The 16799-nt window shown below is 45.3% G+C and overlaps 2 protein-coding genes across 3 annotated transcripts in view; one reads left to right on the forward strand and one right to left on the reverse strand.

Moving 5' to 3' along the window:
- The window catches only part of LOC140421890 (uncharacterized), a 75231-nt gene extending 58784 nt beyond the window's left edge, over positions 1–16447 (forward strand). The window contains exons 1-2 of one of the 2 annotated variants that reach the window (XR_011947150.1): positions 7339–7569; positions 14223–16447. The gene's annotated coding sequence lies outside the window, so the exon portion shown is untranslated. Of the gene's footprint in view, positions 1–7338; positions 7570–14222 lie in introns of those variants that run through there. The other variant, XR_011947151.1, reaches the window with a different exon arrangement.
- On the reverse strand, positions 501–7374 carry LOC140421887 (uncharacterized). Its single transcript, XM_072506853.1, has 2 exons — positions 7060–7374; positions 501–3318 (listed from the first exon to the last, which is right to left on the reverse strand). The coding sequence occupies exon 2, from the start codon at positions 1619–1621 to the stop codon at positions 704–706; it is 918 nt and encodes a 305-aa protein (XP_072362954.1). The 5' UTR covers positions 1622–3318; positions 7060–7374; the 3' UTR covers positions 501–703.
- Positions 16448–16799: the final 352 nt, after the last annotated feature.

The raw sequence follows: 16799 nt of genomic DNA on the forward strand, positions 1-16799 counted from the left end.
CACCCACAGACAGTAAACGGTAACAAATACAAAATCAATCCCCTTAACAATACCAACGATCCCATCCTCCCACCACCCCAAACAACGGCCCACCTGTCAATATATGCATCCAATAAAACAAACCCTCCCACGGTGGCAACAAAAAAACAAAGGAGAAAAAGAAAAAGGAGTCCGGGACCGCCCAGGATCACCATTGACCTATAGAGTCCACTCCCCCTCCCCCCCCCCCCCCCCTACACTCAACGCCCTCCAACCTCTGAAAGAGTACCGTACATGATACCCAAGAGTTGTAACCCCCCCCCCCCCCACCCAGTCTCCAACTCCTCCCATCCACTGCCTCTTGAAAAACACCTCTCCCCAACCTCGGTTCCTTCCCCCCAACTTTCCACCCCGGCTGGACCACTCGGACCCTGTTCTGCCAGGCTCCGATGGCCGCAGTCCCTCCCCCCACCTCACTCCCGTTCACTGGCCGGCTTAAACTGGCCAGCGTGGAGGCCCCCGCCCGGGTCCCTTTTAGCACACAAACCCCGCATATCCACCTACACCCCAAAGAGCCCTCATTTCGAGTGAAAGTCCCATCACTTCCCTTGTCCAAATATATACAACATTGGCTCCTTTAGCCCATACACCCGCACGCAGTGAAACAAAAAAGAAGAAAATACAGTCATGAGGTTACATCGGCACATGGCCATTTCTCAATTTGTCAGTTCTGCCACAGTCCTTCTGCCTTCGCAAACTCCTCCGCTGCTTCCGCCGTTCCAAAATAAAAGTCCCTGAGCTTGTAAGTCACCCTCAGCTTCGCTGGATATGCAATGCGGCACTGCACCTTGCTAATGTACAGTGCCCTCTTTCCCCGGTTGAAGGCAGCCCGCCTCCTCGCCAGCTCCACCGTAAAGTCCTGGTATACACGTATACCAGCTCCAGCCCACTGCACCACCCGCCTGTGCTTGGCCCAGCACAGGACCTTCTCCTTCACACTGTACCTACGGAAGCACAGAGTCACTACTCTTGGCGGCTCACTCGTCTTTGGTACAGGCCTCCACGACCGATGAGCCCAATCCAGTTCATATCGGGAGGGATCCTCCCCCTCCCCCAATAGTTTCGCCAACATCGCGGCAAAATACTCAGTCGGCTTCGGTCCTTCAACTCCTTCGGGCAGCCCCACAATCCTCACATTCTGTCGCCTGGATCTCTTTTCCAGGTCTTCCATTTTGCCTCGCAGATCCTTGTTAATGTCCATCACCTTCCGTATCTCCTTCCCCATCGAGGCAAGTTGATCACCGTGCTGCAATAACGTCTCCTCCACTTCCTTCAGCGCCTCCCCTTGCTCTCGCACCTCCACCACTGCGCTCGCCACCTCCGTCCTCACCGGGGAAACCGCCTCCTCCACCAGCACACTCAAAACCTCTCTCATCTCCTTCCTCATTGTCTCCATGTATTTTGTAAACTGCCTTTCAAATTCCGCAGCCATCACCTTAGTTATTTCTTCAGCCGTCAGCAATGCGGCCTCCCTTGGTGCTCCAGCCTCCATTTTCCTTGGTGACCCCGCGGTGACCTTTCCACTCCCTAACGGACCTTCAACTGTTTTCCTTACGGACGTTCTTTTGCTCACCCTCGACATTTTTCTTCACTGTCCCTTCACTCTGCCGCCTCTGTGCCATCTTCCTGCTTTTGTCGCCTCCGTGGAACTTGGAACCGGTCTTAAAGCCCTGAAAATGCCGTTCCCGAATGGGAGCCCTCCATTGTGCGGCCGCCTCCCGCCCGCCGTCACCGGAAGTCCGCACAAGTCATTACATTAACTTATAATGTAAGTTATTGCAACTCCTAAGCTGAACAAAAGAACAGACCAAAACTGGACGAGAATTGCAAAGGATATATTCCATTTTAAAAGGACAAATGCTGTCCAGAAACCATCTCTGCAGACAGACAGCAGAATTTACATCCCCTAGACTCATCTCGGATAGGAACAAAGCAGGGCCATGGGTCATGACAAGGCCAACGGAAAGATTATGCGGGAGGGTCTGCACGGCTCAAATTCACTCCCAGAGAAACAATGGGATGGAAATGAGTTTTGCCCTGGCCAGATAAAATCGCACTATACTAATGGGAAAATTATTTAAATTGTCCCCAACGTCCACTTGAGCCATTTGCAAGAGATCACCGCGGTCTGCGGAGACATTATGGAACTTTTGTGGAGAAACTGATCCCATCAGTCAGCAAATTGTCTGTGTAGCTTTCAAACTATTTTCTTGATTACTCTCTGATTCCGATCACCCAACGCCATTAATCCTTGTCAAACACTGATCAGAAACATCAGAGACTGTTGAGGGGTTATGGTAATGTCCTGATTGAGTAAACTGCACATCCACTGACTTTCCAAAAACAATTACTTTACCCTGCTCCATGTCCAGCTGGATTTGTGCCCTTTTTATGGAAGGTTTGCTCAGCAGTGAGGATATCTCACTGGAGACGACACCAGTCCCCATAAATTGGCTGCCTCCAGCTTTTTTGCATGAAATCACCACTCTTTCTGAGTGACTTCAATGTGTTGACATCACCAAAGCAAAACAAGGAGAGCTTTAATACTTCTTAACCCAGTATCGATCTTCACTACAAGGAGAATCTGTGTAGCATTTTCACCAGTCTGATCCCCGTACTGTTGATGCAGCCACTGTCCAGCACAGTTGAATGAAGCACAGTTGAATGAGTCAGTGACAAACACACACTGGACCAAAAAGCTCCTTGTGACTAGTCCAATTTCTTCAGCACGATCACCACCTTCAGCCTCAGAATTCCCTGTGTCACCTTGAAGACCCTGGCTGGAATTTTCCGGTTGTCAGAATTCACTTTGCCCGCTGCCAGCACACCCCCAGCAGGGTTTTGCACGGGTTGGTTTCAATGGGAACATTCGGCCAAAAAGCACGCGGCGGGAGAACAGAGAATCTCGCTCCTGATTTTCTGCGCAAAACCAGCACATGCTCAGAGCCCTCCTTAGACACCAATAAAACAATTACAGAGGAGAAAGACATCAAAAAACACTCTGTACTCAAAATGCCACTCTGTAATACCCGGTCATTCCTGGGGTTCATTCACTCATTAGCGCTGTTCCAATCCTGTCTTGTTGCGATATCCAGATCTGTCTTTTGTTGCGATATCCAGATCTGCTAAAGATGCTTTCACCCAGATTTGAAACCTACAAAAGGTACCAAAATTGGCTTCCAGGGTTCCGTGGCAGGCCTGGCTGATCTATACAACTTGAGTTTCATGTAGTTTCCTGTTCGTCCAATCCGTGGTTGGTTTCTCCTCTGATTGGAAGTGCTGGAAAAGCACAAAATTAAAATTTTGAGATCGGGGTTAGTGCGGATAGTGGAGCGATGGTGAGACTGGGGCCTGCAAGAGGGAGCTGGACCTGTGAGAGGAAGTGGTGCTTCAGAAAAGAAACTGGGAGGCCTGGGACTCCGAGAAGGAGCGGTGGGATGAGAGTGTCTGAGACAAGCCTTGGAGGAGCGGGGTGAGGAACGAGTTGGGCCTCGGAAAGAGGTATACGAGTGAAATACGAGAGCAAGTGAGTATATGTGCGAGATGAGAGTGTATGAGAGAAGAGTGTGTGTGAGAGAGGACTATGGTGATATACATCACTAAGTAGACAAAGGGTTAATGTACATACACTACACCTAGCTAGACATTAGATGGAACACCAGAGACATGATACACAGACAGTCAACCAATAGGTCAGTAAGTTAGGACACGACCAATGGGCATTCACGATACACACAGAGGTGACACTACCACAGGAGGGCATTACACCAACCCATATAAAAGGACACATCACACATGCTCAGTCTCTTTCCAGTGGAGACTCTGTGAGTACAGACACAGGGTTGACTGAACATCACTCCCACCACGTGGATTGTAGCAGACTGGTTTGTCAGTCTGAGTAACTATAGCAGGATTAACAGTAACGTCAAATCCAAGTAGGAGAATTGTTAATAGTTTAATAAACATGTTAAAGCTATCTCCAAGTCTGAACCTTCCTTTGTCAGAGTGCACATCAAGGAAGCAGCTTATGCTACGACAAGAGCATAATAAAACAAGGACTGTGTGACAGAGTGCACGTGTGAGCGATGAAAGTGTGTGCGTGCAAGAGAGAGATGAGAGTGTATGTGAGAGGAGTGTGTGGGAGTGAGGAGAGTGAGTGTAAGTGAGAAATTGTACATATTGCGCGAAAACAATTTTTTGTAGTTTAACTTCAGCGCAATAAGATTGTTTCTCAGGGGTTTTGTCAGTACTCTTGGGAGGTCAGAAGGGTTTTGTGGGGGCAGCACGGTGGGCAGCGGTTTGCACTGCTGCCTCACAGCTCTGGGTCACTGTCCGTGTGGAGCTTGCACATTCTCCCCATGTTTGCATGGGTTTTGCCCCCACAACCCAAAGATGGGCACGGTAGGTGGATTGGCCTCGCTAAATTGCCCCTTAATTGGAAAAAATTTATTGGGCACGCTAAATTTATACAAAAAAAAGGGTTCCGTGGATGGAAGTTTGGGAAGCCCTGCAATAGATCATCTTAATTGTCAATCTCTTCACTGAACCCGAATAGAAGATTCAAAACTTAATCAGGGCCCCACTGACGGGCACCCAGCTCCCAAAATATTTTGTTTCTGATTTTGCTTTTGTTAGGAAGTGAGAAGGCCAGGGCCAGACCTTGTTTCCTCCTTGGTGGAGACGTAACCCGTGTCCACATCTCCACTTCATTCTTCCACTGGTCGTATGGCTCAAACTCAGAGAACATCGGCGAGTAATCAGACCCTGACAATTTCCACTTGCTTTCAGTCATTTCTCACAAAATCTACTGGGATTTTGAGATTCTGTCTGAAATGTTGTTTTCCAACCTTCACCATTTAGACAAGCATTCTCGGTTTCCATGTTATAATCCTGACAGCCTCATGGTGAAGGAAGAAACTGCAGCTGATCTGTACTTGGGACAGATTTATTCACGGGTGAAACATTACAGGTATATACCTCCTGACCCCACTCCAGTCTTTATCAATAAGTGACTCTTGATACTCATTTTGATTAAAACAAACACAATATTCTGGACAGGCTGAAAATAGATAAGTCCCCGGGACCTGATGGGATTTATCCTAGGATTCTATGGGAGGCCAGGGAAGAGATTGCTGGACCTTTGGCTTTGATTTTTATGTCATCATTGGCTACAGGAATAGTGCCAGAGGACTGGAGGACAGCAAATGTGGTCCCTTTGTTCAAAAAGGGGAGCAGAGACAACCCCGGCAACTATAGACCGGTGAGCCTCACGTCTGTAGTGGGTAAAGTCTTGGAGGGGATTATAAGGGACAAGATTTATAATCATCTAGATAGGAATGATATGATCAGGGATAGTCAGCATGGCTTTGTGAAGGGTAGGTCATGCCTCACAAACCTTATTGAGTTCTTTGAGAAGGTGACTGAACAGGTAGACGAGGGTAGAGCAGTTGATGTGGTGTATATGGATTTCAGCAAAGCGTTTGATAAGGTTCCCCACGGTAGGCTATTGCAAAAAATACGGAGGCTGGGGATTAAGGGTGATTTAGAGATGTGGATCAGAAATTGGCTAGCTGAAAGAAGACAGAGGGTGGTGGTTGATGGGAAATGTTCAGAATGGAGTACAGTCACAAGTGGAGTACCACAAGGATCTGTTCTGGGGCCGTTGCTGTTTGTCATTTTTATCAATGACCTAGAGGAAGGCACAGAAGGGTGGGTGAGTAAATTTGCAGATGATACTAAAGTCGGTGGTGTTGTCGATAGTGTGGAAGGATGTAGCAGGTTACAGAGGGATATAGATAAGCTGCAGAGCTGGGCTGAGAGGTGGCAAATGGAGTTTAATGTAGAGAAGTGTAAGGTGATTCACTTTGGAAGGAATAACAGGAATGCGGAATATTTGGCTAATGGTAAAGTTCTTGAAAGTGTGGCTGAGCAGAGGGATCTAGGTGTCCATGTACATAGATCCCTGAAAGTTGCCACCCAGGTTGATAGGGTTGTGAAGAAGGCCTATGGAGTGTTGGCCTTTATTGGTAGAGGGATTGAGTTCCGGAGTCGGGAGGTCATGTTGCAGCTGTACAGAACTCTGGTCCGGCCGCATTTGGAGTATTGCGTACAGTTCTGGTCACCGCATTATAGGAAGGACGTGGAGGCTTTGGAGCGGGTGCAGAGGAGATTTACCAGGATGTTGCCTGGTATGGAGGGAAAATCTTATGAGGAAAGGCTGACGGACTTGAGGTTGTTTTCGTTGGAGAGAAGAAGGTTAAGAGGAGACTTAATAGAGGCATACAAAATGATCAGGGGGTTGGATAGGGTGGACAGTGAGAGCCTTCTCCCGCGGATGGATATGGCTGGCACGAGGGGACATAACTTTAAACTGAGGGGTAATAGATATAGGACAGAGGTCAGAGGTAGGTTCTTTACGCAAAGAGTAGTGAGGCCATGGAATGCCCTACCTGCTACAGTAGTGAACTCGCCAACATTGAGGGCATTTAAAAGTTTATTGGATAAACATATGGATGATAATGGCATAGTGTAGGTTAGATGGCTTTTGTTTCGGTGCAACATCGTGGGCCGAAGGGCCTGTACTGCGCTGTATTGTTCTATGTTCTATGTAATATTTAGGAGCTAAAGAGAAAATGCTGGAAAATCTCAGCAAGTCTGGCAGCATCTGTAGGGAGAGAAAAGAGCTCACGTTTCGAGTCCAGATGACCCTTTGTCAAAGCTAACAGACTGAGAAAGTGAGAAATATTTATACTGTGGAGTGAGAATGAAAGATGAGTCATAGCCACAGAAACCCAGGGAAACCGGGTGCTAATGGCCACAGAAACCAAGGGGAAAGAGTGTTAATGGCAGTCCCCAGAGAGAACAAAAGGTGTGAAAGGTCAAACGGCAGGGAAACTAACATCAGAGGATGAACTGTAGATGTGGGGGGAGGGGAAGGGGGAAGCAAAGAGGAGAAAGGTGCAGGAAAGGTGGATAAGATTGGGGGGGGGAATTAAATGTATATTAAGAAAGAATGCCCACATGTCTGTTCTTGTGTCCTCCAGTGTCTCCCCTGAATGAGGAAAGAAATGGAAAGGGGGAAACATTGATTTCTTCCCAGACGTTGCAGAGGAGGAAGTTTTCATCCAACTTCCGCATTCTGACGTCAAAATGTAAGACGTCAAATGACGCCTACATCAGCCAATAGGAATCACCTTGCCTCGAGGAGACTTCTCCGGGTTCCAGTGCGCAGGCCCGGCGCGGTACGGGAGCCCCGCCCATTGTATCCCGTCCCCCTGCGCGAAACAACGTTTCCTGGCAACCGGCTGACGGCACCTGCCAGAGCGAGAAGCCACTCAGTGATCCCCCCTTGCTCGGGACTGCGCATGTGCGGATGTAAGCCCGCACCCTGACCTTCCGGCTGAGGTGTTGACCAATGGGAAGATTGGTGGACCGGAAGGACTCTTTCGTCCTGGTCATCAGAGCTCGGATTTCCGGTGACTGAAAATGGCGATACAGACAGATTGAAACCGCCTCCTGTCTCCAACATCTGTGAGTAAAACACATTCTTTTCTCCCCCTTTCCATTTCTTTTCTCATTCTCACCTTCAATTGGTCACTTGCAGCAACTGAAGGGAAAGGAAGTGAATCCAGGGAGGGTGCAGACTCTGCAAAGCTTGGCCCAGGTCTCTCTCTCTCTCTTAAAGACATTGACATCCTTTGCTCCCTCAGTTTGACACATTTATTTGTCTGGCTAAAAGGATGCTCTTTCCCAATGTTCACAATTAAAGGGCTGGTTACCCCTGGAGATGGCTGACATTTAAGGGGACCGGAAAATAACCTTTAAAAATTAATTCATGGGGCAGCACGCTGGAGCAGTGGGTTAGCACTGCTGCCTCACTGCCAAGTTCCCAGGTTCGATCCCGGCTCTGGGTCACTGTCCGTGTGGAGTTTGCACATTCTCCCCGTGTTTGCGTGGGTTTCGCCCCCACAACCCAAAGATGTGCAGGGGAGGTGGATTGGTCATGCCAAATTGCCCCTTAATTGGAAAAAATGAATTGCGTACACAAAACTTATTTCAAAATTTTTTTTAAAAATTCATTCATGGGATGCAGTTGTCGCTCGTTTGGTCAGTGTTTATTGCCTATCCCTCCAATTCAGAGGACATTCAAGAGTCAACCACTGTATGGGTTGAGTTAAGAAACACCAAGGGGCAAAATACATTCGGAGGGATGGTGCACAGACAACCAAACTGCATTTGTAACGTTGGGCATAGCATTAGACAGGAAATCAGAGATCTATGTGATAAAGGAACATCTGTGATTATGGGTGACTTTAATCTGCATATAGATTGGATGAGTCAAATTAGTCGTGTGCAACAGAGGAGGAGTTTCTGGAGTGTATACGAGGTGGTTTTCTGGACCACAATGTTGAGGAACCAACAAGGGAACAGGCCATCTTGGACTGGGTGTTGTGCAATGAGAAAGATTAGTTGACAATCTCGTTGTGAAATAACCCTTGGGGATGAGTGACCATAATATGCTGGAATTCTTTATCAAGGTGAAGAGTGAGATAGCTGATTCTGAGAGCAGGGTCCTGAACCTCAATAATGGTAACTATGAGGGATGAGTTGACTATAATGGACTGGGAAACATTACTGAAAGGAAGGACTGTGGACAAGCAATGGCAGGCATTCAAGGAATGAATAGGTAAAGTCCAAAAGTTGTTTATTCCTATTTGACGCAAGAGTGGAAAGGGAGCTGTGGCCAAACCATGGCTTCCAAGGGAAATTAGAGATAGTATTAGATTCAAATTCGCAAGAAAATCCAATAGACCTGAGGATTGGGAACAGTTTAAAATTTAGCAAAAGTCAGGCCAAGGGAGTAATTAAGGGGAAAATACAATATGAATGTAAGGTAGCGGGGAGCATAAAAACTGGCTAAAAGTTTCTGTAGGTATGCAAAGAGAAAACGTTTGACAAATACTAATGGAGGTCCCTTACAGTCATAACGGGGAACAAAGAAATGGCTGCGGAACTAAATTTGTACTTTGCGTCTGTCTGCACAAAGGAAGACATGAATAATGTACTGGACGTTTTGAGCAACACACGTTTTTGTGAGGAGCTGAAGGAAATTGGTGTTAGTAGAGAGATGGTTTGGGGGAAATTAATGGGATTGAGGCAGATAAGTCTCCAGGGCCTGATGAACGTTTTGCCCAGAGTAGATCCATTGGTGGTCATTTTCCAAAATTCTTTGGAGAGACTGGTTAGGTTGGGGTTGTTTTGTCTGGAGCAGAGAAGGCTGAGGGGGGACCTGATTGAGGTGTATAAAATTATGAGGGACGTAGATAGGGTGGGTAGGAAGGTACTTTTCCTCTTTGTGGAGGGTCAATAACCAGGGGTATAGATTTTATGGAATGGGCAGGGGGCATAGATTTAATGTAACGGACAGGAGGTTTAGAGGAGATGTGAGGAAAAGCTTTTTCACCCAAAGGGTGGTTGGAATCAGGAACTCACTGCATGAAAGGGTGGTAGAGGTTGTCGATGAGCACTTGAAATGTCGTTGCCTACAAGGCTATGGACCAAGTGCTGGAAAATGGGATTAGAATAGTTCGGTGCTTGATGGTCGGTGCCGATGCGATGGGCCGAAGGGCCTCTTTGCGTGCTGTGAAACTTTATTATTCTATGAGTGTTATTCTGAGTGTTTGACTCTGGAATGGTTCCTAGAGATTTGAGGGTAGCTAATATGACCTCGCTATTCAAAAAGGAAGGTAGAGAGAAAATGGGGAACTATAGACCAGTGAGCCTCACGTCGGGAGTAGGGAAGTTGCTCGAGTCCATTACCAGGATTTCACAGCACAGCATTTGGAAAACAGTAGTGTAATCAAACAAAGTCAGCATGGATTTACGAAAGGGCGATTATGCTTGACAAATCTATTGGAATTCTTTGAAGATGTAACTAGTAGAGTTGACCAGGGAGAACCGGTGGACGTGGTTTATTTAGACTTTCAGAAGACTTTGGATTTGTTTATTGTCACATGTACCGAGGTACAGTGAAAAGTATTTTACTGCGAGCAGCTCAACAGATCATTAAGTACATGTGAAGAAAAGGGAATAAAAGAAAATACATAATAGGGCAACACAACATATACAATGTAACTACATAAGCACTGGCATCGGATGCAGACTTTCGACAAGGTCTAACATGGCAGATTGTAATGTAAAGTTAAAGTGCATGGGATTGCAGGTAGTGTCTTGAAACAGATAGAAAGCTGGTTAGCAGACAGAAAGTAAAAAGTTGGAATAAATGGTCTTTTTCCGATTAGCAGGCAGTGACGAGTGGGGTACCACAGGGATCTATGCTCGGACCACAACTGTTCACATTATATATTAATGATTTGGACAAAGTAAAATTATATTCATTGGCATTTAGAAGAGTGAGAGGGGATCTCAAAGAAACTTACAAAATTCTAACAGGATTAGACAGGGTCGATTCAAAAAGAATGTTCCCGATGGTGGGGGAGTCCCAAACTAGGGATGATAGTTTGAGGATAAGGGGTAAACCGTTTAGAACTGAGGTGAGGAGAAATTTCTTCACCCTGAGACTGGTGAATCTGTGGAATTCACTATCACAGAACATCGTTGAGGCCAAAATGTTGTGTAATTTCAAGAAGGAATTAGATATAGGTCTTGGGGCCAAAGGGATCAAGTGATCAAGCGGGCAGCAGGGTAGCACAAGTGGCTAGCACTGTGGCTTCACAGCGCCAAGGTCCCAGGTTCGATTCCCCGCTGGGTCACTGTCTGTACGGAGTCTGCACGTTCTCCCCGTGTCTGCGTGGGTTTCCTCCGGGTGCTCTGGTTTCCTCCCACAGTCCAAAGTCGTGCAGGTTAGGTGGATTGGCCATGCTAAATTGCCCTCAGTATCCAAGCTTTTCTAAACGCTGACAGACAGCCCAGCTCCACCCACACTCTGACATCACTGCAGTAATAAACACCCATTTCTTAAAGGTACACCCACTACAGTTATTCTATAAAAACACCCATTTCTTAAAGGTACACTCACTACAGTTATTCTATAAAAACACCCATTTCTTAAAGGTACACCCACTACAGTTATTCTATAAAAACTCCCATTTCTTAAAGGTACACTCACTACAGTTATTCTATAAAAACACCCATTTCTTAAAGGTACACCCACTACAGTTATTCTATAAAAACACCCATTTCTTAAAGGTACACCCACTACAGTTATTCTATAAAAACACTCATTTCTTAAAGGTACACTCACTACAGTTATTCTATAAAAACACCCATTTCTTAAAGGTACAATCACTACAGTTATTCTATAAAAACACCCATTTCTTAAAGGTACAATCACTACAGTTATTCTATAAAAACACCCATTTCTTAAAGGTACACCCACTACAGTTATTCTATAAAAACACTCATTTCTTAAACATACACTCACTACAATTATTCTATAAAAACACCCATTTCTTTTTTTTCTTTTTTTTTAAATTTAGAGTATCCAATTCATTTTTTCCAATTAAGGAACAATTTAGCGTGGCCAATCCACCTACCCTGCACATCTTTAGATTGTGGGAGCGAAGCCCACGCAAACACGGGGAGAATGTGCAAACTCCACACTGACAGAGACCCAGAGGTGGGATCGAACCTGGGACCTCGACGCCGTGAGCAGCAGTGCGAACCACTTGCGCCACCGTGCTGCCCCAAAACACACATTTCTTAAAGGTACTCTCACATGACGCCTCCCCCCAAGAAAAAAAAACCATCAACTTCAACATGGTTTCATTTTTCACCTTTTCACTATCCTTTAAGAAATGCATACAGTAAATATACTTTTTTGTTTCAAGAAACAATACACGCAAATAGGTATAATAATATAGTCCATTCTTTTTTTGTTGTTCTTCCTCCAACTGGAATCTCTCTTGATTGACAGTCTCTTTGAACAAGAAGGTCTCTGCACGATCCATCCATTTCTCTCCGCCTCGGCATTTCTCTTTAAAGTCAGATACTTTAGTTCAATCTGATCACAGAGTCCCTTGTAATTTTCCAACACAGGAGCATTGGTTATCACAGCTTTCATGCAGTCAAATGCCTGTTGAAATTCTGCTGTCCACTGAAATTTTTGACGTTTTTTTCAGCAAGTCCATCAATGGAGCAATCATGCTACAAAACGTTTGCACAAATGTTCGATCAAATTCACGCATGCCAAGAAATCACATTATTTCTCTTCATCTTGAGGGTATCGGAAACTCCTCAATAACTGTTGGTTTCACATCCCTTGTGACCATTCGACCCTGTCCGATTGTATGGCCAAGGCAAGTGACTTGGGCTTTTCCAAATTCACTTTTGGCTAAGTTTATCACCAAACACGCCTCCTGAAGTCGATCGAATAACTCCATTAGATGTTTTAAATGTTCTTTACATGTCTGGCTGAAAATTACCAGATCGTCGATGTATACCGCACAATTGGGTAATCCTGAAACAACTTTGTTAGTTAACCGTTGAAATGTGGCTGGGGCGTTTTTCATGACAAATGGCATAGCTTTGAATTGGTATATACCATCTGGAGTCACAAAAGCTGAAACCTTCTTCGCCCTTTCCGATAAAGGTGCCTGCCAGTAACCTTTAAGTAAATCCAGTTTGGAAATAAAAGCTGATTGTCCCACTTTCTCAATGCAATCCTCCAAACGTGGGATAGGATAAGAGTCCGTTCTTGTAACTGCATTAACGTTTCTATAGTCCACACACAACCGTTGGGTACTGTCTGGTTTAGGTACCATCACTATGGGTGAGCTCCATTGGTTGCAACCCACTTCAATTATGCCATTTTTAAGCATGCTCTCAATCTCTTTGTTCACTTGTGCCAATTTTAACGGGTTAGGTCTGTATGGATATTGATTGATTGGAACAGCATTTCCAACATCTACATCATGTATAGCTATTTTAGTACTTCCCAGTTTATCTCTACAAACATGCCCAGGTGCTTTCAATAACTCTTTCAGGTCAGTTTGTTTTTCCTCTGGAAGGTAACTCAACACCTTTTTAAGAACATCCTCATTTTCCAATTTAATTTGAGGTATGTCAAAGTCATAGCCATCTGGATTTGGTTCGTCACTTTGAGTTAGAATCATTAAAACCTCCTTTTTCTCTCCTTCCCTTTCAAAGTGCCTTTTAAGCATATTCATACAGAGAATTCGAGTTCTTTTTGCCCTCAGTCTGGTCTCAGTAAATATACCGAGTCGGATTGTGGGTAAAACAATTTACTTTATTTGCGCAGCTTGCAAGTGGACTCACTCTGATTCAACCGCACCGACTCTACCAGAGTCTGTCGAATCTCTCCGAGCAAGTGAGGAACAATACAAAGCACTTTGTCTCTTATACATTGGTATAGAATGAGGTTTCACACACGACCAAATAAGGTAACTTGGCAATTGTAGGGTTTTCCATAGGCTCTTCTCACATTCCTTAACCTGGCCATATAAGGTAATCTTAGCAATTACTGGTCCCAGTAGGCTCCTCTCACATTGCCTTTGCCTGAGGCCCCTTTTACCAGTATCTCTCCAACCGAGCGACTCAGTGATTACCCATCCCCCTCACCATGCCTTTGCGGAATCCCACAGTGAAGGCTGTACCTTTCTTCAGCATAAGCCCAAGACCTCTGCAGAGTCTGCCACGCTAGCTCCAATTTCTACTGCAGTAAGATTTACTCCTGACTTGGCCTAACTACGCATCATGCTTCAGTGCCATGCCCTCTTGTTCATTTCCTCACCCATACTGGCTGAGGTTATTCATGAAGGCCCACTTTCTCAACCTTACCCTCGCCTGAGGTGTGGTGATGGTCAGATTAAATCACCACCAGGCAGCTCTCCCCCGCAAAGGGGAAAGCAGCATATGGTCATCTGGGACTATGGCCACTTTGCTATAGATACAAATGGAGAATACAAGCAGCCTGGACAAAGATTTTAAGGTCTCTCTGTCCCGGACCTGAAGCAGTGACCCTGGATCTGTTGGTCAAATTAAATCGTACCTTAACAAGAATTGGGATGGTGTATATTGGGTGGATTGAGTGTTGGATGACTTTTGGGAAGGAGAGAGGATCGAATGTTCATAGAAACTAGAATTGTCTGTTCTGAATTTCTATCCTGTACTGACAGTGATGATTTTGTAAACTCCTTTTACAGGATCTCAGAAGGTGAGAATTTACAGACAGAAATCTCAAAGCAAACTTCACGTCAACATCCGACAGCGTCGCTCAATTCATCGGGACTGGAATATCATCGGCCTTTAAATCTCGCAGGAGAAATGTTTGTCTGTTCTGTCTGCTTCAGAATGCTTCAAACATCAGTGTGACTGGAAAAGCACCGAGACCCACACACCCGAGTGAGAGTGTTCCAGAGCACTGACTGTGGAAAGAGCTTTAACCAGTGACACAGCCTGAAAACACATCACACCATTCACAGTGGGAGAGACCGTACACGTGTTCTCTGTGGACGAGGCCTCAATTGGGCGGTGAACCTGGAGAGACACAAGGACACCCGCACCATGGAGAAACCGTGGAAATGTGGGGACTGTGGGAAGGGATACAGAGCCCCATCACGACTGGAAGCTCATCGACGCATTCACACCGGGGAAAGGCCGTTCACCTGCTCTCGGTGTGGGAAAGGATTCACTCACTTATTCACCCTGCAGAAACACCAGAGAGTTCACACTGGGGAGAGGCCGTTCACCTGCTCTCGGTGTGGGAAGGGATTCACTCAGTCATCTCACCTGCAGACACACCAGCGAGTTCACACTGGGGAGAGGCCGTTCACCTGCTCTCAGTGTGAGAAGGGATTCACTCACTCATCCAGTCTGCGGGCACACCAGCGGGTTCACACTGGGGAGAGGCCATTCATCTGCTTTCAGTGTGGGAAGGGATTCACTCACTCATCCACCCTGCTGAACCACCAGCGATTTCACACTGGGGAGAGGCCGTTCACCTGCTCTTGGTGTGGGAAGGGATTCACTCAGTTATCCGACCTGCAGATACATCAGCGAGTTCACACTGGGGAGAGACCATTCACCTGCTCTGTGTGTGGGAAGGGATTCACTAACTCATCCACCCTGCAGAAACACCAGCGAGTCCACACCGGGGAGAGATACTTCACCTGCTCTGTGTGTGGGTCAGGATTCGCTCGGTTGTCCAACCTGCAGACACACCAGCGAGTTCACACCGGGGAGAGGCCGTTCACCTGCTCTGTGTGTGGGTCAGGATTCGCTCGGTTGTCCAACCTGCGGAGACACCAGCGAGTCCACACCGGGGAAAGGCCCTTCACCTGCTCCCAGTGTGGGAAGGGATTCAGTCAGTTATCCAACCTGCGGGTACACCAGCGAGTTCACACCAGTGAAGAGATTCAGCGATTCATCCTCCCGGCTGTCACACCAGCGAATTCACAGTAAGGAGAAGCCGTTCACCTGCTCCGAGTGTGGGAAGGGATTCACTCGGTCAACGTACCTGCTCAAACACCAGCAGGTTCACATCGGGAAGAGGCTTTAACACGGTCCGGTTGATTGGCGGTGTCTAAAAATACAACTTTATTTGCTAAACATTCACCTTGATTATCTTAAACAAAAAAAACAAATCAAAAGTATCAAAACATAATCAAGAGAGTTAAACGAAAACATAAGAAAATATTATAAAATCAATAGATGGTTCAGAATTTCTTCAAGCATAAGTTCAGAACAAAACTTTAATCATGAAGCCTTATTCTTAACAAAATCCTGATCAATGGTCAAATCCCTCATTTACTCTCATTGGTTTCTAATTCTCAGCTGAAGCTTCCTGATTTATTCAAATAACTGTCTATCACTTAGAAAATGATTTGTTATCCAAGCATTGGTCATTACTTAAGACATATTAATGTCCATCATATTAATGGAATGTCTATGTGCCCCTGCTATGTGTACCAATCCTACAAATATAAGGTGCTTGCATTAATCTTGCTGTTGCTCAGGCTGTGACACATTTTTATTATGAATGTTGCTGTTGCTAAGGCTTTGATACATTTTTATTACTAAATGTTGCTAGGCTTTGATACATTTTTATTACTAAATGTTGCTGTTGCTCAGGCTGTGATACATTTTCATTACAGAATGTGTTGAGGAAGAATGGTTTATTAATTACAAGGGGCTTTGATGCAACTTTTCACAAAACAATGTTAGATTCCAGCTTAGCAGTTCTTATTTATTATCTGAAACAATGACTATCTTTCCACATTAGCCTTGTGGATATTCCATTCTCTGTCTGTGCACTGAATTAAGAAATGTACTGCATCAATTCTTAAAGGCACCAATAAATCATTAAAGCAATAAATCAGTGAATCAATAAATCAGTGAATCAATAAATCAGTAAATATCTGGCCGTTCATCTGCTGTGTGTGTGTGATAGATCTGTACTTTGGTCAATATATCTTGTGTGTCGCCGCATGATATATTACTCGACAGAACTTAAAACTGAGCTTCATGCGTGAAGTAAATTGTAGCTTCATTGTCATCTTGCAGATGTCTCTGATCAGGTCAGTTTGTTTGCAAATGCAGAGTTTTAAAAGTTTGTTTTGTCCAAGCAAGTACAGATGACTGAGTTAAATTCAATACAAATTACAGCTCTTGATGTTTTCTTCAAGTTAAAATACACGATACAGAGAAGTTGGAAATAGACAAAATGGCAGCTTTCAGAGCAAAGCGCAGGAAATAGTTAAAGACAGAAAGTAAGATGATTC

This window comes from Scyliorhinus torazame, chromosome 5, assembly GCF_047496885.1.
Source record: "Scyliorhinus torazame isolate Kashiwa2021f chromosome 5, sScyTor2.1, whole genome shotgun sequence".
Lineage (NCBI taxonomy): Eukaryota > Metazoa > Chordata > Chondrichthyes > Carcharhiniformes > Scyliorhinidae > Scyliorhinus > Scyliorhinus torazame.